Source organism: Odontesthes bonariensis, chromosome 9 (assembly GCF_027942865.1).
Source record: "Odontesthes bonariensis isolate fOdoBon6 chromosome 9, fOdoBon6.hap1, whole genome shotgun sequence".
Taxonomy (NCBI): Eukaryota; Metazoa; Chordata; class Actinopteri; order Atheriniformes; family Atherinopsidae; genus Odontesthes; species Odontesthes bonariensis.
The window spans coordinates 18,844,239-18,867,464 of NC_134514.1; the positions used below are offsets into that span (position 1 = coordinate 18,844,239).

The 23,226-nt window shown below is 39.2% G+C and overlaps 1 protein-coding gene across 4 annotated transcripts in view; it reads left to right on the forward strand.

Annotated features, from left to right (window-relative positions):
- elna (elastin a) overlaps positions 1-23,172 on the forward strand; it is a 37,491-nt gene extending 14,319 nt beyond the window's left edge. Inside the window, exons 6-39 of one of the 4 annotated variants that reach the window (XM_075473501.1) lie at positions 9,267-9,302; positions 9,392-9,463; positions 10,281-10,310; positions 11,668-11,739; positions 12,581-12,628; positions 12,739-12,801; positions 13,182-13,199; positions 13,293-13,367; positions 14,669-14,710; positions 14,807-14,890; positions 14,978-15,028; positions 15,144-15,209; positions 15,527-15,577; positions 15,693-15,764; positions 16,084-16,134; positions 16,250-16,318; positions 16,806-16,883; positions 17,199-17,249; positions 17,366-17,443; positions 17,574-17,711; positions 19,433-19,531; positions 19,933-20,043; positions 20,161-20,223; positions 20,334-20,366; positions 20,594-20,695; positions 20,825-20,863; positions 21,156-21,275; positions 21,433-21,531; positions 21,753-21,851; positions 22,072-22,110; positions 22,206-22,238; positions 22,562-22,660; positions 22,754-22,789; positions 23,047-23,172. In XM_075473501.1, the coding sequence (XP_075329616.1) occupies positions 9,267-9,302; positions 9,392-9,463; positions 10,281-10,310; positions 11,668-11,739; positions 12,581-12,628; positions 12,739-12,801; positions 13,182-13,199; positions 13,293-13,367; positions 14,669-14,710; positions 14,807-14,890; positions 14,978-15,028; positions 15,144-15,209; positions 15,527-15,577; positions 15,693-15,764; positions 16,084-16,134; positions 16,250-16,318; positions 16,806-16,883; positions 17,199-17,249; positions 17,366-17,443; positions 17,574-17,711; positions 19,433-19,531; positions 19,933-20,043; positions 20,161-20,223; positions 20,334-20,366; positions 20,594-20,695; positions 20,825-20,863; positions 21,156-21,275; positions 21,433-21,531; positions 21,753-21,851; positions 22,072-22,110; positions 22,206-22,238; positions 22,562-22,660; positions 22,754-22,789; positions 23,047-23,138 (2,309 nt within the window). In that variant the 3' untranslated portion in view covers positions 23,139-23,172. The remainder of the gene's footprint in view (positions 1-9,266; positions 9,303-9,391; positions 9,464-10,280; positions 10,311-11,667; positions 11,740-12,580; positions 12,629-12,738; positions 12,802-13,181; positions 13,200-13,292; positions 13,368-14,668; positions 14,711-14,806; positions 14,891-14,977; positions 15,029-15,143; positions 15,210-15,526; positions 15,578-15,692; positions 15,765-16,083; positions 16,135-16,249; positions 16,319-16,805; positions 16,884-17,198; positions 17,250-17,365; positions 17,444-17,573; positions 17,712-19,432; positions 19,532-19,932; positions 20,044-20,160; positions 20,224-20,333; positions 20,367-20,593; positions 20,696-20,824; positions 20,864-21,155; positions 21,276-21,432; positions 21,532-21,752; positions 21,852-22,071; positions 22,111-22,205; positions 22,239-22,561; positions 22,661-22,753; positions 22,790-23,046) is intronic. The other 3 variants (XM_075473502.1, XM_075473503.1, XM_075473504.1) reach the window with 3 other exon arrangements.
- Positions 23,173-23,226: the final 54 nt, after the last annotated feature.

A 23,226-nucleotide genomic window follows, 5' to 3' on the forward strand; every position in this document is an offset into this window, starting at 1 on the left:
TATCTGAATAATGTGTGGAATATGCTTCTCTACCCTGAAACAACAATGAAAAAACTGAAAATCATGAGCAATATGTTAGCTGTCCGACCCTTGTAAGAAACTGACAATAGCAATTCCACACAACACCATATCAGTTTTAGAGCTATGAAAACTTACGTGAGCAGTCAGAATCTCTAACGATTTAATTTAGACACCCTTGTGTTGCAAATATTTTGTTCCTTCCTTTTGTTAAAGAGGGTCCTCATTGTCTTAGGAAAGAAACTAAAGTGCCTGATAGTAAGTTGTGTGGTGTTTTTTTTGTGGCTGCTCCAGAAATAAGGAAGGACCTCTATATTATGCATTTGTTAAAATGGGTTTACTGTTCATTGGTGCAGTTGTATTGCTATGTAACTCAGCACCGCAGTGCCCAGCCTCCAGAATGACTTCAGGAAAGTAAAAGCTTATTCTTGGCATTTTATTAGTGTTTGCATTAGACAATAGCATTCAATAGCATTTAATTTATTTTAGATAAGGGTACTTAATAAACTGACTGTTGATTGTATATAGTCTTGTTTTGTTTTGTTTTTTTTTACCTTACCTGTACTTTGGCTCTTCACTGCAACTAAATAGATGTGAAAATGATGAGCACTGGAAAATCAAAGAAAGTAGTCCCAACATTTAGGTGCAAGATGAACTGCAATAAGAAAATTTACAGCAGATGCATTTTTGATGATTGGCTACATTAGTCAGTGCGGACAAATGTATCTCGCGGTTGTTTTTGTCACACTCCTGAAAACGTGGATTCATGTGACTCCTGTGCAGCTGTACGTTGAAAATGTAACATTTACATGGTTGTTAGTGATCAGAGTATTTATCCAAAATGTATTTATTATTCATTTATTTATGTATTTATTTTAATTTATTTAAATCTTTTTATAGTGAACAGTTAAAGATATTGACTTCTAATCATATAATTGATCATGTTGCCACTCATTTTAAGCTATAAACCTTGCTTCATTTTAAGAATGAATCTATCTGGGATTTAAGCTGTATGGTCAATCAGTACATATGGTTATTCTGCTTAATCTTGAATGTCTCTGGTTTCACATTATGGTGACTGAAGAAGCAACAAGTGACCGTTGCTGCTTCACAACAATACGAAAGGTGAATTAGCAGAGAAATGGAAAGATATGTTAGACATCACGAGGTAAGATGAGAGACAAGGTGAACCAAGGAGGAAGGAAAGGACTAATAATGCTTGTAAACAGGGCACACGGAAAAATCCATAAACCATCCAGCTTTCATCAATGCAAAGGATCATTTGCGCATTAATTTGTGCAGTACACATGCTTAAGAAAACCTGCTGAAAGAAAGGAGACTGATAGATTGAAGTTAGGATGAGCGTGTTTCATCACAAGAAGATGAGCTTGGAGAAGGTTTAGTCTCCAGGAACACATGTGTTTTCCGTTATTGCAGCTCAGACCTGTCCTCGGAGCTGCCAGAGACTGGAAGCATCTGCATGTGAACGTGCGTGACCATGCGTGTGTGTAAATATGTGTCTGATCTTCGTATCTTCGAACTTACAAGTGAGGTGCCGCACGCACACGCAAATGTAAATGGTTAGTGTTGTTCCGCCTGTTGTTTTGGTGACAGTTTTCCTTTCAGCACATTGACAGCCATACACAGAGAAGCTTGCTTATCCACCTAAACCTTGAAAGTTTGAACTTTTTTACCCATCTATCTTTCCACTTAGTCTCCTTAATCTGTCCCACACTGAGTCTTCATGCAAAGCTTTTGTGATCTTGGAACCTGAACTGTCTGCAAGAAAACTTTGTTGTATCAGAGCCATTCCACCCCTGCATTGGAATCAGCCCACCCAATATCTGCACAGCCAACACAGCTTGTTTGTTGGAAGTCCCTTTTGTTTCTTAAACAATTTTTCTTGGATGATGTCATCGGTTTTTGTAATTGCAGTCTTCAATAATCACACTAATTCGTCACAGGAAATTGATATCAGAGTTAAGTAAGATAAGACAGGGTCTTAATTACTATTTATTAGCGTCTAATCAGTTACGCATACCATACATTACAGTTTCAAAGTGTGGAATTTTCTCCTTCACTGGACCAGTGCTTTCACTTTGACTCACTGATAGCTTCCCAGCCACTCACCAGCCTGCTCTATGTCATGTTTGCCTGGTTAATTTTTAGTTTTTTGTTTAGTCTTTTCCTTTTCCCATGTTCACAATTGATGAACAATCTCTTGGCATGTTTTCACTACCTCTCCCCTGCTCTCCTTCCCAGAAGGTCTGGACTAAGGACCACTATCCTTGTCCATCTGGCAACACAGCTTAAGTGTTGTTTATGTAGTGATAGGGAAATTTCATGCTGTTATTTTCCTAAAAGCCTTTGAAGACAGATGGATTGTCAAATAAATGTGTTTCAGTCATTTGTAAAAGTGTACTGAAGTCTGTTAAATTTGAGGGATGTCTTGTAGATGTCTTGTTGAGCCTTTTAAAGTTAAATAATGTAAGTTGGTTGTAAAGTATGTGCTCCAGGCTTGGTGAGTATAAAGGGTCCTACATTTACTTACATGGCAGTGTTACATGGCAATTACACAAGTTTACAGAAAATGTGATGTATTGTGTTGGTTCTCTCCGCGTACTCCGCCTTCAAAAAAAGTAGTTGATTAAAAAGCATTCATGGTGATTCTAAATTGACCCTTGGCGTGACAGTGAGTATCCGTGATTGTTTGTCTCTGTGTGGCCCTGTTATGGACTGGCAACCCGTCCAATGTGTACCCCATCTCTTACCCAATGGCAACTGAGATAGGCTCCAGCTGCCTGAATTGGATTAAGCAGATATAGAAAATGGATCAAAGGATGTTTTTATTCAGTTTTAAGCAAGTCTTGTTTTGAGTGCAGGATTTCCAAAGATATTGTTTAAAAGTAATCTTGTACTTGGCATGCTTTTTTTTATCCAGTCATGATGTTTTTAGCTTGAAATTGTGTGAGTCACAGAAATTATCTCACTTCAGTGAAACATCTCTCTTGGATTTTGCAATATTTATCAGACTCTGGGCTGGGCTAAACGACCTGTGAAGGCAAATTGTTTTTAAATTGCATCAGTGTTTGCCCCTCAGGCCTCATGCTGATGTCAATGTAGCAATACCTCTACATAGTGGTAAATAGCGTTTCCAGTGTCAATTACAAATGATTTATTTCTCACTTTTTTTTCACTTTGTAGAGTGTCCCATATGTTTGTCATAGTGAGATACCTCACATGGCTGCACAGTGATCACAGCCTTTATGATGACAGAAGAACTTGGAAAATGCTTTTGAATCTGACTCAAGTAATCTAACGTAAGCGTTTCTATTTCCATGTTTTGAGGGGAGCAGACCTATCGAGCACTTGTCTCCTCTCTCAACCCTGAGTTGTCAGAAAAGTATTCAGGGGAATGGCAGTCAGATGCATATGTGGACCATCTGGGAGATAAAGCATACTTGGCCAACTTTGCATACCATGGCCACGGGCTGCATTTGTTGACTGGTTTTCTCATCCTGTGCATAATTTCACATTTGAACCTCCCTGCACATGGAACAAACTAATCAGAAATGATCAGTTGTTCAAATTGTTATTCTTACATGCACTCAGTGTTCTGCTGTATACTCTAATGCTTGCAGTGTGTTTACTGTACATGCTTTGAGGGCATGTGCCAAACTAAAATAGTTGATGGTATGAACGCTAGGTAAGAGATACTCTACAAACATGTTCAAGGGCTATACTAAGTGTTTGCAGAGGAACCGTTACATTCCTTTAGAGATGGATAAAAAGTAAAGTAGGCAAGGCTCTCATCTCCTAGAAAAACAAGGAAAATGGTGAGACTTTAGCTGAACTTGAAAGCCTACAGCATAGAGTGTTCTGCTCTTGTAAGGCTAGTTGTATAAACAATTACATCAGGGACTGTGGATATGGTGTAAAGCACGGTGCAAAAATTAACACTGTTTGAATTAAGACACAGAAATAATGGTATTTGCACAGATGTGTTTGGGTAAGGCATGTGTTTGTGGAGGTTAAAGACTCAAAGATTCAGGGTGGTGAGGTATGGCTGTCACAGATGTCAGTGGGCATGGCAGCCTGGCTTGTAATCCACATGTGGCGCAATGGTGACTTTTACAGTTGCATTTAATTTGGAGCAAGTTCTTAGAATTGCTCGGTGCCTCAAAGATGATGTATGTGTTCGGTGCCTAATTGGTGAAACCCTCAAAAGATCGCCGAATGGTGTAAAACAACATAATAACACATAATGAAACAAAGCACTTTCTCTTTATAGTAACGATACAAAAAAGCTATGTAAAAGTAGAAATTATCACCCATACCAATTGACTCATGACTATCTACACCAACATAGCACTTCTATTACCCTGATTTTGACCTGGAAACTTTCCCAAAAGCAAAGTTGTTAGAAAACCTTGGACAACCTGTTCCAGTTTGTCAGTAGGAATTCTCACAGTTTTGCACTTGGGGTTGTCTGGCAGAAAGGGCGGCTCAATTTTAGGACCTCTCATTGATAGTGTCAATGACTACATGGAAAAAGAAAAGCCAAAACAATAAAAGGCTTGCCGCCAAAGTCAGCCTGGCTCACACCAACAAGCAAGGAAGGAGTTTGTGTGTGGTGGTGAATAGCTAATTAGTCCAACATGTGATTGGTCCTGCTTCACACAGCAAGATGACTGACTGACAGCACACACCAAATATTGAAATCTTGATAAGGAGCAGAGGAGGTCAAGGGAAAGGGAGGGGAAGAGGAAGCAACCAGAACTTCAGTGTGTCCACATGTCTCATAGAATCTGGAATCACTGCAGCACCTCACGTCATCACGCTTTCATCCGTCTTGTCCTGTGTCACCTTATAGGAATGCAGTCTGTTCACCAACTTGGAAATGAAGTGGTGTGATAATTTGATACTGATAAGAATCTGGTTTCTTGACAGTGAAGGACATGATGATGGTATTAGCTTTCAAAGTGAAGCTTTTATGGGACCACAGCCAAACAACAGATTCTGCCTGTCAGTCACAGAGAAATGCTAATTCTCTGGGGACCTCCAGAGGGTCTTTAAAGATCTGTTTAATCTCTATCACATTACAAGAACTTTCTGAATTTGAAATGCCATTGCACACATCTGTGCTTCTTGCAACTATTCTTTGTATTTTTGTGGTTTTAATCGTAAGCACAATGAATGCTTTACACAAGAATGTCGAGTTATCATTCCTCTGTCACCCTCCTGACACTTTACATACCATCACTGTTTGCAAAGGGAGACAGAATTAAATAAATATGTGAGTTGCATTCCTCTCTCCTCTGGCTTTTCAGCCAAAAAAAAAAAGAAAACCTTTGTTTCGGTGATCCTTTTATTGATTAACTACGGGATTAAATGGAGAAAACAGTGAGAAACAAGTCCCAAAAATTTCCTGGACATTCCAGAGCTCCAGTTATAAGGTCTGCTTTCCTCGCGTTTGCCGTCAACTACAGTGGATCTCTGCCATGGAATTCTTTGCTCTCTTAAATTAAACCCTTCACCGGGCCCAGCTGGTTCACAAAGTAGAGAGAAGGGGAAAGTGGGAGGAAAACAGGAGATGGAAAAGAGCGAGCAAATACTTCTTTTCACTTCTCACGTTTGGCTTCCTCCAATTGTTGCTCCTAACACCTCATGTCTGGTCAGCACAACCCCTCAGACACCAAAAACAGAGAAAGGAGTGAGAGGAAAAGGGAAAAGGATGGCCAAACAGGGAGAGAAACAGTAAGAGAAAGACGACAAGAGGCGAGGACATTGTTTTGATTAATGGATGTTGTATTCCTCTGGTCCTGAAACAGAGAATTGCCTTACCTAACCCCAATGGAGAATGAGCAAGAAGTTTCAGTGCAGAGATTGGAAGCAGATATTTCTGTTCACACTGGCTCACATCCATCATTGTACTGGACCACAGCTTGAGAACATGACTTGTGACTGAAAGAGCTCGCCATACTGTCTGGGCTGTTCGAATGTCAGTCTTCAGTTCAAATAGTGATGTGCATGACATGGTACAGCAGGAGGCAGTGACTATGGCTGCTTGTCCCTCAGTACACTCTCATTCCTCTGGAAAAGAAAAAAAAAGACTCCTTCTTTGAAAGAGAAGATTTGTATTTTCTTCTGTGTTCTTGCTGAGATCATTCTTAAACAAGCACCACGAATGAATCACCACTGTTGGGCAATGCTCAATTACAACCCTGCCCTCCACCCCCCAAAGTTGAGAAGCTGTAAATATTGAAATAAAAACAGCTTGCAATGATTTGAAAATAATTTAGACGCATTTATCTGAAAACAGTATAATGACGACAAGCCAATTATTGAAACTGACAAGTTCCATTGTGTTTTTTTTTCTTTTTTGATTTTGATGCCATCGACACATTTCAGAGCCATGTTTAACTGTGTTGCAATACCGCTGTTTAAGAACTCTCAAAGCTTTTTTGAACAGCGGTTAGGGGTCAGTATAATCTTGAATGTGAAATGTTTACTACCACATCATTACAGATTTCAGCTTAGCAACCTGCTTGTGCACTTGCCACTGCATAGCTGTGAAAGTCAGCAGTACTTTTTGGGTGGAAACTGGCGAGTAAATCCTGTCCCTGTCACACTTTGCTCTTTGTTCTAAATCTAAATGGAGGAAACTATGATGCATTGCAGTACCGCATCATTTACCTTCCATTTTCCTTAGCCCCCATTCTACTCTCCTGTGTAGTATCAGTTTTCTGTCCTCTCCATCTTCTAAGTAGTGTATTGATCTTTTGTAGGGTTTCTTTGTCCAAGGTCCAGAGGTGGTTGGTTTTCAAGTGGTCTCTAGGGTTTCCTGTTATAGCTTGAGGGTCACCGAGAAAATTAGACATGACATTACTGCACTGAAATCTTTCAGCTTGTCAGCAATCAACTACATATTGGGAGTAGCCCCAAAGAAAACAGATAATTTGATATCAGGTTCTGGGTGCAGACTTTCCATGTGTGTGATTCATGACAACAAGCAACATTGGTGTGGACTTCTAAAGCTGTGAGAGCTTAGAGTCTATAGCTAACATTCTGTAATCACAATAGTCCAACAAAAGCTTTCTTGTTTGAGCTAACAGGATGGTTTACATTTGACCAAACAGAGATCTTTTGTACAAAAACTCTACCTTCCATCGCCCAAATATACAATCAGGGGATAGAGACCAAACCAACAAAAGTTCAAGTTTTGTAAGCATGTCTTCATGCTCTGACCCTGAAAATATACTACCACCAGGGTAGCAATTTGTTTTCTTAACTTGAGAGTGTTTAATTTCCCAGTGTTTATTGTTCTCAGAACTAAGATTTTTTTTTCCTTTTTGTCTCTTGTCTAAACCTTGAGTCTACTCAAGGCCTGCTCACGGTCTCACACACACACACATGCATATCCACACGCCGTCGCAGATTGACTTCTGTGCGTCTGTTTCTTGTCTCCTGATCTCAGATCTGAGAGTTGAGCTTAACGTGGCAGGTGCTGGTTGACCCTGAGCACGCCTGCCAGAACCAGGTCATAAGCACATGTGAGCACAGGTGGGCCAGATGATGGATGAATGAGAATCCTGCCTGTCTTGACTTTGCTGTATATTTCTAATGTCACATTGATAAATACATACACCTTTAAGTGGCCAGTAAGACGTTTTGTTATCTAGTGTGTAAACCAGATGTTGAAGTAATTTTCAGGGTGTTAAGCATCCACAACTCTTGTAGCAGTTCCCATGCAATTTAAGGGACATGGTGCTCACTGATAAGAATGAAAGAAATGAGACAGAGTCAAGAGACAAGAGAGGTTGGAGAAGCATCAACCCCATCAGTCTTATTTATATTAAAATTGATTAGTCTCTAATACCTGGAGGTGTTTCTGAAGATGGATGAGGGATCAAGTGGAATGAAGCTGAAAGGTTTGAAGGAGATGGATTATTGCAAGGACGCTTAGCTTAGTGTCTGGGCTTGCATTGCATGCTCGGTGTGTTGCCAAGGCCTTGGCAAGACCAGTGCCCACATTTGTTCTGACTAAGCTATGAAACTCCCCACCAGATCTTTCCCTCTAACTTTCCCTGCACATTCCTTCTCCTCATCAGTATCATTACCTGCACCCCGCATTTTGCTGGAGGAACTCCACTCTGGTCTCTCGTTGTCTCCGTCTCTCTACCTTTTTCCCCATGCAGAGTTGTTCTCAACCTTGATTATTTGGCTTATAGCTACTGATGAAAATAAATTCCTAGGTGGACAAGGTTTTTGGCAGAAAAATTTAGTTTCAAAAACAGTCATCAGTCTGGCCTCATTGTCTCAGATTGGAGAACTTCTTCAACTTCAAGCTTCTTTTCATTCAGCTATGAGAATCATTTAACATTTATTAAATTACCTTTTCCAGGACATTTTTGACATTTGGCAGTTGGTCTGCCAATGGTATAAGGCTTTATCTAAAAATATTCAAGTTCTTATTAGCTTTAGAGTAGTTTTTCAAGATTTATGGATGAATTGTAAATGTATATTTGGCTGAATGCTTTCTAAGGTTGTCCTCAACACTAGTGTACTTATTTTGAGGATCTTCTTATCCAGCCTCTTTCAGTTGATAAGCATGTGGTTAGCACTTTGTTCCAATGTTGTCCCCCCTCTTTCCACACTTTTTCCATTCCCATTTATTACTGTACTCTTGTGTTTTGTTCTTGTCAGCAAGCACAAAACCCAATTCGGGATATGACTTAATATATATGTCAAGTGAAGCCTAAAGGTTTGACGCCCCTGGATTAGCGTGGAGATTTTGGTCTCAAAACAAACAGACTGCTCCCTCCAGTGTTTAGAACTCAGCATAACCAGATGGAGAGCTTTTTTGTCATGTAATTTCTATTGAGTGCTATTTTTGTGGGAGTAAACTTGGTTCCATATACCCAAAGTACAGTGCTTGGCTCTAGAAGCATACATGTAAATGTTTTCAATCACATTTAATTAAACACACATGATATTGTGTGTTATAGCATTTAATTTTTTTCAGTTGCAGGTCCTGGAAAATGTTGTGATGAATGATTGAGTGATGGCTTATTTTTCTTGAAGGATAATTACTGAAATGACAAATAACTTATTATAGCCCCAGTGAAGAAAAGCTTGTTATGTCGCTTTGACTTTCCTTGCCTCCATTTACCATTTGTTGTACACCACAGCTCACTCTTTTTCTTTTATTTGCTCTGTTTCCTGGATTTGATTTTTTTCTTATCTAGGGTATGGAAATCTTGGAGCTGGAGGCCATGGAGGTGGTGAGTGTTTGTAGTCTAGAATTGAAACCAGACTTGGTGCTTTAAGAGCTACACAGTCACTCACTTTTAAAACATTTTGTATTGTTTAGGTGGTTATGGGGGATATGGTGGAGGCACCGGAGGCTTTTTCCCAGGAGCTGGACAGAAAGCTGCCAAAAGAGGTAAAGCTTATGGAAGAAAATGTCAAGCTAGAAATGTGACTCTGGTTTTCTATGGATGGATACAATGCCATCAGTTATTAGTTACATACTTATTCAGAAATAATTGTCAACAAGGAAACAAATGATTATTCGTTGTGGAGCCAGACACTCACTGTATTCTTTTTCACATATGCCTTTTCAAGCTGGGACTGTTGCGTCTTTGTTGCGTATCCTATTATGTGTGAAAGTACAGAGGTGGAACAGGGCTTCCGCCTCTGACACACCTTTGAGTTGGCAATGGAGGTGGTAACAGAGTCGAAACGCATACACACATCAAGATGGCATCACAGAACTCGCCACTCAAACCAGTGGCGCTGTAGTCACTCAGCTGATTTGCTTGATGCGTGTACAGATGCAGCGATAAGGACCTGAGTCACCTCTGATTTGCGTGTGTGAAATACGGCAGTGGGACAAGATGATGTCTTTTTTTCACCTATATGAAAGAGGCTGAAGAGGCTCATGTCTCACTTTATTCTTTTCTGATTGTTTTTGATTGCTGCACTGATAGTTTGTGCCTCTCCACTCTCAGTTGAGGATGTCTAAAATGTCCAAATTCAAGGACTAAAGTAAATTATAGAGCTGTTGTGAAATGCTCCTACCAAAAATCCACATAAAATTTTGTTGTTAAAAAACAAAACTCTCATGTGAAACTGCATGTGAGTTACTGTACCTGTAGAAATACTCTTTTTTTTTCATTCAGTTTTGAATGATTAAAATAAACTGGACAAATATTTAACCTTTATGAATAAAGCTGAATCTCTGGTTGTGTTGCTCACAGGTGCAGGAGGCCCTCTGCCGCCGCAAGGGGGTAAGTCCCTCTTTGGTTAGTCGTCAGACTACTGAACAGACTTTAGACTGTGCTGGCTAAATCTGCATGCTTGTATGTTATAAGAGAGCCAAAAAGAATGTTTTGCATTAATGATAGCTCAGCATGAAAGCACTGTTTGGCAGTACATTTGTATCGTATACTTGCAGACCTTAGACAGTTTGAACCTCAGCAGAGAGCGATCTGGCCTCACATTCTGGGCTGTGTACATGCACATGATTTGCTTTAAATTAGGCAGACTGATGAAACAAGAACTCAGGGGGCCTCAATCATGTTCAGGACATGAAATGGTCTACTATGGCCGACAGCCTTCTCTTAAGTATTGGTTGGCAGTGACAAAACGTCACTCCCTGGAATCACTCTGTACTGTTTTCGTGACACTCAAAATAACAACTCCTTCCTCTAAAACAACACAGATACAAAAAAAAAGAAAAAAAAACTTTACCATGCCAAGCTTTTCGTCACCTAGCCACGCAGACCTCATACTTGCAGGCCGTGCGCAACGTCTATGTGGAAAAGTATTGGAAACTTAAGACTGAACATTTTAAAACATTTAGATAAATAAACAAATGTGTGTTATCTGGCTGCCAGGCTCCCTTACAATGAAACCTGACAGCTCATTTCCTGCATAAGGAGATAGCCAAAGAAATGAGACATTTGATGATGTAAGGAAAATGCAATGCCTGCCGGCTGCCTCATCTTATTACAGTAAACATCAACCATGTTGCTTTTTTGTCCAAGGGTGATGACAGACTGGCAGGGCCAGATTAGCTGCTCTCAATCTCAATAACCAGTTAGTGCATCTCGCATAAACCACAAACAGGCTCTTTGGTAATGTTAAGTCTAACAGGGCCCTCTAGTGGCCGTGTCATGGACACACTCTGCAAGTCTTTACTCAGGGAAGTGATTTTGAATCACAATTTAACCTAACATTTAAAAATAATCATTTATCATTTGAATTGTTTTCTGGGCACTTAGTGTCTGCTAGAAACAAGACAGACACAGCACTTTCTCCATTTTCTAATTTTTTCTTTCGTTTTAATGAAAAGGACATTTCAAGCCCAAACTGGCTTTATTTCAGGCACACTAGAATCCATTTCTCTAACAGACAGTTTGGGCTTAAAACAAAGTACTTTTTCTAATGTAATGCAATAGAAAATAAATGAAGACAGCTGTTCACAGCGTAGAAGTCTTTTGGAGGCATAAATCAGTTATAATCGTTTTCAACTCAGCTCCCTTATGACAGAGAAGTATGTATTTGTTGTTTTTCTCTTTCATCATGGCATTTGTCATACTCTTTTCAAGGAGCTAAGTAACATCTTTTTTCTTTTTTTTTCAGCACCTGTTATTCCTCAGACAGGCCTTCCAGGAGGGGGTGGTGGTGCAGGAAAGAAAGCTGCAAAAGTCCCAGGTTTTGTAGACTCAATAATAAACTTACAAGGCTGAAGGTAGACAGGACGCAGCGCTTTAGGCAGCCAAGCCACATCAAAGTTGCCATAGCATGTAGCAGGTGTTTGACGTGGCAGGAAATATTTTTGGAAAACATAATTCTTTTATAAATCTCTTATAATTGAATAATCAACTTTTTTAAATAGTGGTTGTGTTTCCTTTTTGTTTAATATGTTCTGGTTATTTCCAGCTCAGTAGTAGTTTATGGTGTCATTTATACTTGTGGGTTAGGGATCCATAAACCATGGTCTTCGGGTTAAAATAAAAAAAAACTCAAAGGATCCAAAATATCACAAAGAGATGGTGAATATCAGAATCCATAATAATCTGTTTGTTCCAAAGCTGAAAGAGCTCTGAGCTGTTTGAGGGGCTTCACATTAGCTTATTGTCGGAGGTCATATTTTGGATGTTGGAGACCTTTTTGAGGCACTTCATCAGCTTGATTTTTACCAGTACATTGGAAGATATTGAATTTACAGGATTTATAGATGAAGATAAACTTTGGAACGATGGTCAAAAGAGGATTTCACTGATACTGTGTGATATAAACAGCCAATAATTCATAAAACATGTGTCAACATGTAAATTCCTTCATCTGGTGAGATGGAAAACACAGCAACATCCTTTCAGCTACAGTGAATTGTTGCATCAACCACAGAAACAATATGCCAATAAATGAATCATCAATAAAAATACTTTTTTTCAACTTTTAATCTTATTTGGGGTCATTATGATAGTTTATTGTCATGCATGTGTCAATGTGGGTGAGCTAATAAACTATGTCCTGTCATTGGCTGTGTCAGGTGTGGGTGTCCCTGGACTTTACCAAGGTGGACTAGTGCCAGAAAATGGTTTGTTTCCGATCAGTTTCAGAGATTGTATACCAACTTTTAGTGTTTATTAGCAAGTTTTGCACTTTGATACTAAGAAGTTGTTTTCGTGTTGCATGTGACCCCTTCAGGCTTTGGGGGCCATGGAGTTCTGCCGGGGGTGCCCACTGGAACTAACCTAAATCCCAAATCAAGTAAGGCTAAGATTTATTTTACTCTAAAATGCTGGCTGATGTTCATTTCCCAGGACTTCTGCTGTGGTGAAATGAGAGAAATATAAAACACGTTTTACGTGAGACATAATATCTCAAAGGTAGAGGTCTTAAGTGGAACACAGACAAAGGCTCAGCATAGATGTGGTTGGCAGAGAACATTTCAGGTCAAGAAATTATGCTGATCTGAAGACAATCTAAAGAGTTTGGCCACACAACCAAAACGGAACATATGCTATTCAGTTTAAAGGCAAGTTGTCAATTCCCTGTGTACATTTTACTGCTGCAGCTTCATCTAATGTTATCACTGAAATAATCGTCCACATTTGTCTGAAATATGTGATTTTCTTATTGTTTAACAGGTGGAGGACAACAAGGAGGTAAAGGCCCGGGTTGAATTAGTCTATCATTAATTCTGATATTTGTTTTGTCGGTATTGCTGGTATTAGCTGAACACATTTTCTCTGTCACAGGAGGACGTGGGTTTGGTGTGCAGATGCAGCCAGGTGTCTTCCACGGTTACCCCCTCAAATCTCCTCAAATGCAAGGTGTGACATGAATCCACAGGGGGTTGTTAGTAGTTGATTCTAAATTACCTGTTTCTGGGCCACCAGACAAGTGCCATTTTTTTTGTTTTGCTGACAGCTTTCTGATGTTTTTTTTTCTTCCAAATTCCCACCCACAGCTCCCATGCTACAGAGACTGCAGTTGATTTAACATTCCCAATCATGGATACTAAACTGTGCTACGGTATAGCGAATTACCAGTTTAACCATATCTTGTACCCAATCAGGGTGCTGCAAAATCCCATCAGTGAAAGAATAACACATTTAGAAACTTTACTTATTTTGAATTATGTATTTGAGTGATCTCCTCCTAAAGGTTGACATACGTCATGTCGAAAGACAAATATCTACAGACATTATTGTTGTTGTGATAGCAGGGCTCAGGGTGTGGAGAATGTCATTTGAACAGCTTAAGGCATTAATATGCTTTGGCAGCTGATGGATGTGGTTTACTGTAGTCTGTCATGTGAAATGTACAATCTAAACCTGGCATGCTTGTTGGTAATTTGTGGAATAAAGAGCATGTGAAAGAGGCAGAACAGACTGCAAAGGCCTAGCACAACTGCAGCCACCAGACATATAAATAACCCTGATACTTTACCATGATGGAGGCCAACCATGAGTAAGTGAACAAATTAATGAATGACCAAGTGAGATCATGAGGGGCTTTCTGCCAGCTGCTTCATTGAACAACAACAAAAAAAACCTTATACAAACTACAAGAGCAATTGGAGAAGGCAGAACTCAGCCAAGAGTGTTCAAGAGTCCACTCTTGACATCCCAGGGAGAGATGTCTCAGTCCTGGGTCCCACCACCGTATTACCAGACTCAAGAATCATTTGTTCTTTGAAAGCCCATCAACAGTTAGGAGGCAAAAAGCAGTTTTGCTTATTGCAGCACCTTTTAGTTGCTAAATGAGGCAAAATGGGGTCCCCAAGTTTGTGTTCTAAGTTTTGTTTTGACTCGTCAGTGTCTGTGTCTCTGAGATATGATGTTAATTAGCAGGTTCACTGCTGTTTTACGGCGAGCATGGCAAAGCATGTCCACCGTCTGTCTGTGGTCATTTTTGTGAATATTGATTTGATAGATTTGTGCCCAGTGAAACCTACGAAAGAAAAGAGATTACATTATTTTTTCCTTTAAAGTATCTTTATGCATGTTGGACAGCAAACTTTAAACAGATGACTGTTGTATTTTAGACATTTGTTATTTTGATATTTCATGTGATATAACTGTGCACACAATCATTCTTCCTCAACTTCTCAACATTTCTTTCTCTTTAGGGGGCTATGGAGCAAAACCTGGAGGTGGCCAACTTCCTTATGGTATATAGAAACCTTGTTTTTTAGATTTTTGCCGGGATTTGAAATCAGTAAAAATCCAGCAATGAATGATGTGTCACATAAGGGTGTATGTTTCAGGTTATGGGGGCTACGGCAATGTGGGAGTGGGACCAGGAAGAATAGGTGTTGCTGGGCCACAGCCTGGATATCCTGTTGGAACGGGTGTGTGTTTTTAGATATTATACCATTAAATAATGTGGAGAAAGTAAAAGTAAAGTCAGAATGTTTTTTTTTTTTTTTTTGCTGCAGGAGTGGGGCCTGGTGGCATCTCACCTGCTCAGTCTAAAGCTGCCAAATATGGTATAATATCATACTGATTACCGACAAAATTCTTCCTTAAAAAGAAGAACATTACGAAAGTTGTTAAACATTAGTACAGAATATGTGTGACTTAAATCTGAACTTACTGCTTCAGGTTTGAGTGGTGGTGGTGGTGGTGGTGGACTGTATCCAGGGCAGGTGCCAGGGCAGGTGCCAGGAGGTATGTTATCAAGCATAAAGAGCAAAAAACAATTGTAGTCTCATGAAAAAGAGCTGCTGGGCAGTAGGAATAGAAAATTTGCTGACCTTTGGTCCTTACTACTACCTGAAATGGATGAAATTACAAAAGAGACCCAGCTATACATTATTACCTCTTGTCTGCCAGTAAGTTTGTGATATTGCACAAAACTGTATATCACACTGAAATGAAGGAAATTTTATTCATTTGACAATCCCCGTTTTTTTCTAATGTAAATTTCATATAATTTACTGTCTCAGAATAGTAAAGTAAAGTCAGAATGTTTTTTTTTTCTGCAGGAGTGGGGCCTGGTGGCATCTCACCTGCTCAATCTAAAGCTGCCAAATATGGTATAATATCATACTGATTACCGACAAAATTCTTCCTTAGAAAGAAGAACATTACAAAAGTTGTTAAACATTAGTACATAATATGTGTGACTTAAATCTGAACTTACTGCTTCAGGTTTGGGTGGTGGTGGTGGTGGACTGTATCCAGGGCAGGTGCCAGGGCAGGTGCCAGGGCAGGTGCCAGGAGGTATATTATCAAGCATAAAGAGCAAAAAACAATTGTAGTCTCATGAAATAGAGCTGCTGGGCGGTAGGAAATGAAAATTTGCTGACCTTTGGTCCTTACTACTACCTGAAATGGATGAAATTACAAAAGAGACCCAGCTATACATTATTACCTCTTGTCTGCCAGTAAGTTAGTGATATTGCACAAAACTGTATATCACACTGAAATGAAGGAAATTTTATTCATTCGACAATCCCCGTTTTTTTCTAATGTAAGTTTCGTATAATTTACTGTCTCAGAATAGTAAAGTAAAGTCAGAATGTTTTTTTTTTTCCTGCAGGAGTGGGGCCTGGTGGCATCTCACCTGCTCAGTCTAAAGCTGCCAAATATGGTATAATATCATACTGATTACCGACAAAATTCTTCCTTAGAAAGAAGAACATTACAAAAGTTGTTAAACGTTAGTACATAATATGTGTGACTTAAATCTGAACTTACTGCTTCAGGTTTGGGTGGTGGTGGTGGTGGTGGTGGTGGACTGTATCCAGGGCAGGTGCCAGGGCAGGTGCCAGGAGGTATATTATCAAGCATAAAGAGCAAAAAACAATTGTAGTCTCATGAAAATAGAGCTGCTGGGCAGTAGGAAATGAAAATTTGCTGACCTTTGGTCCTTACTACTACCTGAAATGGATGATATTACAAAAGAGACCCAGCTATACATTATTACCTCTTGTCTGCCAGTAAGTTTGTGATATTGCACAAAACTGTATATCACACTGAAATGAAGGAAATTTTATTCATTCGACAATCCCCGTTTTTTTCTAATGTAAGTTTCGTATAATTTACTGTCTCAGAATAGTAAAGTAAAGTCAGAATGTTTTTTTCTTTTGCTGTAGGAGTGGGGCCTGGTGGCATCTCACCTGCTCAGTCTAAAGCTGCCAAATATAGTATAATATCGTACTGATTACCGACAAAATTCTTCCTTAGAAAGAAGAACATTACAAAAGTTGTTAAACATTAGTACATAATATGTGTGACTTAAATCTGCACTTACTGCTTCAGGTTTGGGTATTGTTGGTTGTAGTGGTGGACTGTATCCAAGACAGGTGCCAGGGCAGGTGCCAGGGCAGGTGCCAGGAGGTATGTTATCAAGCATAAAGAGCAAAAACCAATTGTAGTCTCATGAAAATAGAGCTGCTGGGCAGTAGGAAATGAAAATTTGCTGACCTTTGGTCCTTACTACTACCTGAAATGGATGAAATTACAAAAGAGACCCAGCTATACATTATTACCTCTTGTCTGCCAGTAAGTTTGTGATATTGCACAAAACTGTATATCACACTGAAATGAAGGAAATTTTATTCATTCGACAATCCCCGTTTTTTTCTAATGTAAGTTTCGTATAATTTACTGTCTCAGAATAGTAAAGTCAGAATGTTTTTTTTTTTCCTGCAGGAGTGGGGCCTGGTGGCATCTCACCTGCTCAGTCTAAAGCTGCCAAATATGGTATAATATCATATATGATTACCGACAAAATTCTTCCTTAGAAAGAAGAACATTACGAAAGTTGTTAAACATTAGTACATAATATGTGTGACTTAAATCTGCACTTACTGCTTCAGGTTTGGGTATTGGTGGTTGTAGTGGTGGACTGTATCCAAGACAGGTGCCAGGGCAGGTGCCAGGGCAGGTGCCAGGAGGTATGTTATCAAGCATAAAGAGCAAAAAACAATTGTAGTCTCATGAAAAACACTCCCCCCCCCGTCCAGGTTTTTTAATAAAACCTCTAACATACGCAAACTTAAGACTGGTTTGATACTTTGTTCCCAGGAATGGTTCCAGGAATGGTTCCAGGAATAGTTCCAGGAAGAACCCCAGGAATGCTTCCAGGAGGTGCACCAATCGGAGGAGTTCCACAAATACCAGGAAGTGGTGGATATTCCCAAGCAGCCAAAGCTGCTAAATATGGTACGGTCTATAAAATATTGTTTGCAATTTTTTATCATAATGTTACTATGTAACTTATGATTTGTCTTTCCCAGTGTGCTGACAGAGAGGCAACATGTTTGTATTTCCAGATGATAATAGAATAACTTGTTTGCACAAAAATGGTTGAAATTGATTGATTCACACATCAACTCATGCATTGATAGCTCCCAGAACCCTCTCTACGAGGTCTTTATCAGTGCATGGACTGTGTAAGAGGAAAGAAAACTTTCCAATCTGAGAATTCAGTTCTGTCTTTTCTGTAAATTAACAAAGTAAATATACAAGTAAGTACATTCTATGAGCATTTTATTCCTGATCGACTATAGAATAGACTTTATTGTCATTGCACACCAGGGTACAACGAAATCAGACTTTGCTCACACAGATCCAAAGATGTTTAGACATTAACACGATTTCTGATATTTTAGCTGCATGAAAAACATGTTAAAGACAAGAATTATGCCTTAGAAACTCAGCTATAATTTGAGAGAATTCATAGTTTGAAATATAGGTTGAGGAATACAGTTTTTTTTTATTATGTTTAATCCTGTTTTTTTTCCGGGGCTCAGATGTAATTGAACAAACTTTCATGAGTAAAATCCTCATTTTAAATATTTTTTTAAAACACCTTTGCAGTGATGTCCGGAACCAGCGGACATCACCAATGATTGAGTCTCCCTCTTTGTTATGCTTATCCAGTCTTTCATTTCAGCTGTCTTTGGTTATTGATGGTTTCGTTAGTTTTGCCACCTGTTGAGCAAGTGACTTGCAACAAAACTGGATTCTGACTTGCACTTGGCTTGTTTTCTATTTACCTTGTAAAACTCTGCTTTTGGCTGCAAATTATGTTCATTGTTTATCTGGACTGTGAAGCTCCATCCAGTCAACACATCTGCATTTTGCTGACTCTGAACAGACAGTACACTTCAAACGCTAAACGCCTTTTGGTGCACCATCTGTATTTGTTCTCATGAAGTTTTTTTATTTTACTGGTAGACTTGAGGATTAATGACATATCAGCCTCCTGTAGAGTACTTCTTACGTGGCAGAATGCGGACTACGTTATGAGTCAACACTGCAACAGATAAACCATTTATTTGGTTGTTCTTTACTATCATTCTAATAGATTTGTTTTGTTTTTGCAGCATAAGGATGACCTGTTTGACTTGCTCTTAAAGCTCCTTTTTGTCCCATTAAAAAGAGCTTTTCTTAGTATTAAAGTAATTCCTAAACTTATACTTCAATGTGGATGGGAATATTGTCAAATTGAAGTGAGAGTCAGTACTTTAACCCCATATAACTCTATAATGAATATGCATTTGTAAACAGCTAATATAGGAAAAATTGTGCCACCGTCCAAACATATCCAGTCCTGAATGTTTTTTAGTTTTCTTTTCTTAGTTTTGGAGTCCTTACTCTAGTTGCAACTCATTTATACACAAGCATGGCTTAATTTTGGAGTTTCAATCTGTTCTGTCACAATGGTTTGAGAACATGAGACAGTCATATTGAGACATTGTGGACATTATCCTGTAGATTAGATAAACCTTTACTTTTTGACAACAGAAGCTACTCACAAAATCCCTCTAACAAAGGATTGTGTGACCAGTTAGTTTATTAACGTATGTAAATTTGCAATTAGCACTGCAAGCTGCTGCTGGAGACAGCTGAGAGTTTTGAGATAAACTTATTTTCCACAGGTTTGGGAGGACCCGGAGGCACAGGAGGAGGACTTGGAGTACAGGGAGGACTGGGGGGCACAGGGGGATACACCGGTGCTGCCAAAGCTGCAAAGTATGGTAATTACATTTTACTTTGATCAGATATTACAACTTGTGTTTTGATTCCTCTTTGGTCAGTGGTGAATTGAGCAGCCTGAAGCTTGAAATGGGCTATGTTTATTTTATTTTGCACTTTGACATTGGATTTGAGATGCCAACAACTTTACTGCCATAAATGCTCAGACATACCCCGTTACACACTATTGCAGCTGTGATTACTGTGAAATACAAAAGCAGTGAAAGTTGGATGCGATATGCGTGCTTTACGTGGAATACACAGCCCGAGCTGCAGGAGATGCTTATGGTACAAATGGTGTCTGCTGAGGTGAAAAAAGAGCACTTGTTCTTTGTTATTGTCAATATGAGCAAACTCACTTCAGTTTTACAAATTCATGTGTAAATAAATTTGTCTTACAAAGGAGTAGGGGGACAAGGAGGAACAGGAGGTCTTGGAGGAACAGGAAGTCTTGGAGGAACAGGAGGTCTGGGAGGTGGAGGATACTCTGCTGCTGCCAAAGCTGCTAAATATGGTAACTGAAAATCAAATCTATGGACACATCAATGGGAAAAAAACATTTTTATACCAAAATCATTGCCTTTCAATGACGATTAAGTTAGTACATATGATCACTTGATTTGTTTCAAAGGTCAAAGCGGTACAGGGGTTGGTGGAGGTGGAGGAGGAACACAATTTATTCCAGGATATGGATGTAAGAGAGTCTCAGGGAATTTTGATCTACAGTAGCCACAAAATAAATCTTTATCTATATAAATCTTTGTATGTCAACTCTTTAATCAAACTATTTTTGCCCTTGTGCAGCTCTGGGAGCTGGTGCCAAACCTCCTAAATATGGTGAGATTTTTTTTTGCCATATTTATTAATTTCAGTATCACAAAGTCTAGCCAGACGTATTCCTCTTATGTAATGTTGTATGTGCAATTTACAATATACAGTTGTAAAAAAATTAATTCCAATGTTACTATTTCAATTTTGGAAAAATTCAGCCTAAAGTCATTATTAGACTTTATTTGGTTTGCAAATATGATAATGGATTAGCTGGCAATGGTTAAAATTAACAGGAGTCCAACAACCAGGCCTAGGAGGAGGAGGAGTCCCAGGAGGAGTCCCAGGGGGAGTCCCAGGGGGAGCAGGACAGATACCACCTGGGGGTGGCTATGGTGGTAAGTTGTTAAAATGGTACTTTAGCTCGGACAAAAAGAATATTTTGTACAAACAATTTAGTTTTTTTCTTACCCATCTTGTGGGATTTAATACATTTTCAGTCCAAAAAATTGTGTCTTTGATCGCAGGTTATGGAGGTGGTGCTGGAGTCAAACCACCAAAATACGGTATGCCATATGTCACATGGCCATATGTCAGAAGAAGGCCAAGTGCACAATTAGAACTGAGTACTCTTTTCCACCCGTAGCTAACATACAAAACAAGGAAAATAATTTAACTGATATCAGTGCCAAAGCTGTAAAAACACAGCTATGGAAATGTTACACATACAGATGAACGCGCATATGAAATATGTTCTGGTGGAAAAAATACAGTTTCCAAACATTAATGTAAGTTATTTGGATTAGATTTTATTGATAATGCAGCAATGATTCAGTCCTCTTTTTTTCTCTCAAACAGGATATTTTGGAGGAGCTGGAACAGGGTTAGGAGGACTGCCACAGTCTGGAGGAGCAGGAGGAATGCCTTTTGTTCCCGGAGGTGGACAATACTCCGCAGCAGCAAAAGCCGCCAAATATGGTAGAAAAAGGAGCACACAAACACAGAAACTCTGCACAATCAGGGACAATGGGTTTCATTTTCAGTAATTGTCTTCTTACTTAATCTACTATTACATTTTTTTTTGTTCTATCATTTGCAAATTAATGATGCAACCTGCTCTGTTTCTCTGAATTAGGTGTTGCAGGAGGAGCTGGAACAGGATTGGGAACATTGGGAGCAGGAGGAGTACCAAGAGGAGGACAATATTCTCCTGCTGCAAAAGCTGCTAAATACGGTATTATGAATGAGTACACAAACACAAACATGATGAATCAAAAGACACTCAGTGTGTGTTTATTCTATAACTGTCTGAATATTTTCTGTATGGCTTTACCTTATTCTACTTTTTAAAAATGTATTCAAGCATAAACTGCACATCGATACTATTTTCTAGTGTATAAACTGACATATATGGTCATTTTATTGTATCTAACTTGCTCTTTTTCTCTGAATTAGGTGTTGCAGGAGGAGCTGGAACAGGATTGGGAACATTGGGAGCAGGAGGAGTACCAGGAGGAGGACAATATTCTCCTGCTGCAAAAGCTGCTAAATACGGTATTATGAATGAGTGCACAAACACAAACATGATGGATCAAAAGACAGACAGTATGTTTATTCTATAAATGTCCGAATATTTTCTGTATGGCTTTACCTTATCCTACTTTTTTAAAAATGTATTCAAGCATGAACTGCACATCGATACTATTTTCTAGTGTATAAACTGACATATATGGTCATTTTACTGTATCTAACTTGCCCTTTTTCCTTTAATTAGGTGTTGCAGGAGGCAGAGTGGGAACTGGAGGAGTAACTGGTAATGTACAATTATCTACCTCTTATGTCAGAATATATGCAGCATCATACACTGTGTCATGATATAAATAATGATGAAGGTGTGTATTTATACAGGATATGGAGGTGGTGCAAAACCACCTAAATATGGTAAGTTGAACCAACCTATTTAAAATACATAAAGTTCTAATGAATGGTGGAGGGACTGCCATATATTTCTACATATTTTTGTGTTCCCTGTAAGAATAGAACCGAAGGAGACTTTGTTTCTTAGTGTCAAGATGTCACACTTACAAATCCCCATTCAGCTATATACCAATTCCTACAGAAATGAGAACACAATAATAGATACATTGGAGACATTAATGTTTGTCGTTCTGTAGGAATCAAACTTTTAAAAAAAGATGTTTTCAGGAATGAAATCTAGAAAAATCATGGCATCAATTCATAGATGTTATGTGGGATTCCTGTAGGAGGCATCACTGGAGGAGGACTCGCACCAGGAGTGACTCCATCAGCCAGTGGTGTTCCAAATGGTTCTCTTGAGCCAGGTGGTGTTCCTGGGAAACCAGGTGAAACTTTTAATAGTTTGTTATTGTCATTGACGTGCCTTTTTATGCTGTACAAGTTAGTCTTCAGAATTTAAGTTTTAAATGCTTTTACAGGAAAGGATGTAGGTCTTGCTGGAACAGCTGAACCAGGTACAATACCAAAACCATGCACACTTACATCTATGCTTTTGCAACAGCTGTATGCTGCATACTCATTGCCTGCTTACAAATCTTACACATTGGTTTTATTGCTAGTGCTACCAGCTATTGACCACCTTTAGCTTACAGGATCCAGCTGCGGCAGTATCAAGGTCCACTTCACAGCTTCTGCATTTTACTGGCTTTTCTCACATTGCACCTGTTAAAAGCACACTGGATGAAACCAGAACCTGTTGTCTTTTTGGCAGGGCCCACGCCTATTGCTGCACTTAGCAAGACCCCAGAGGTCCCACAGCCCAGTAAGACTGCTGCTTGCATACAGCTTTCAACCACAAAGTGAATTATGTGACGTTTATCTTTTTATGGATTTGTTACTCTGATGTACATTAGTAGGATTCACTCCAGTCCGTATTTGTGAATGTGACTAT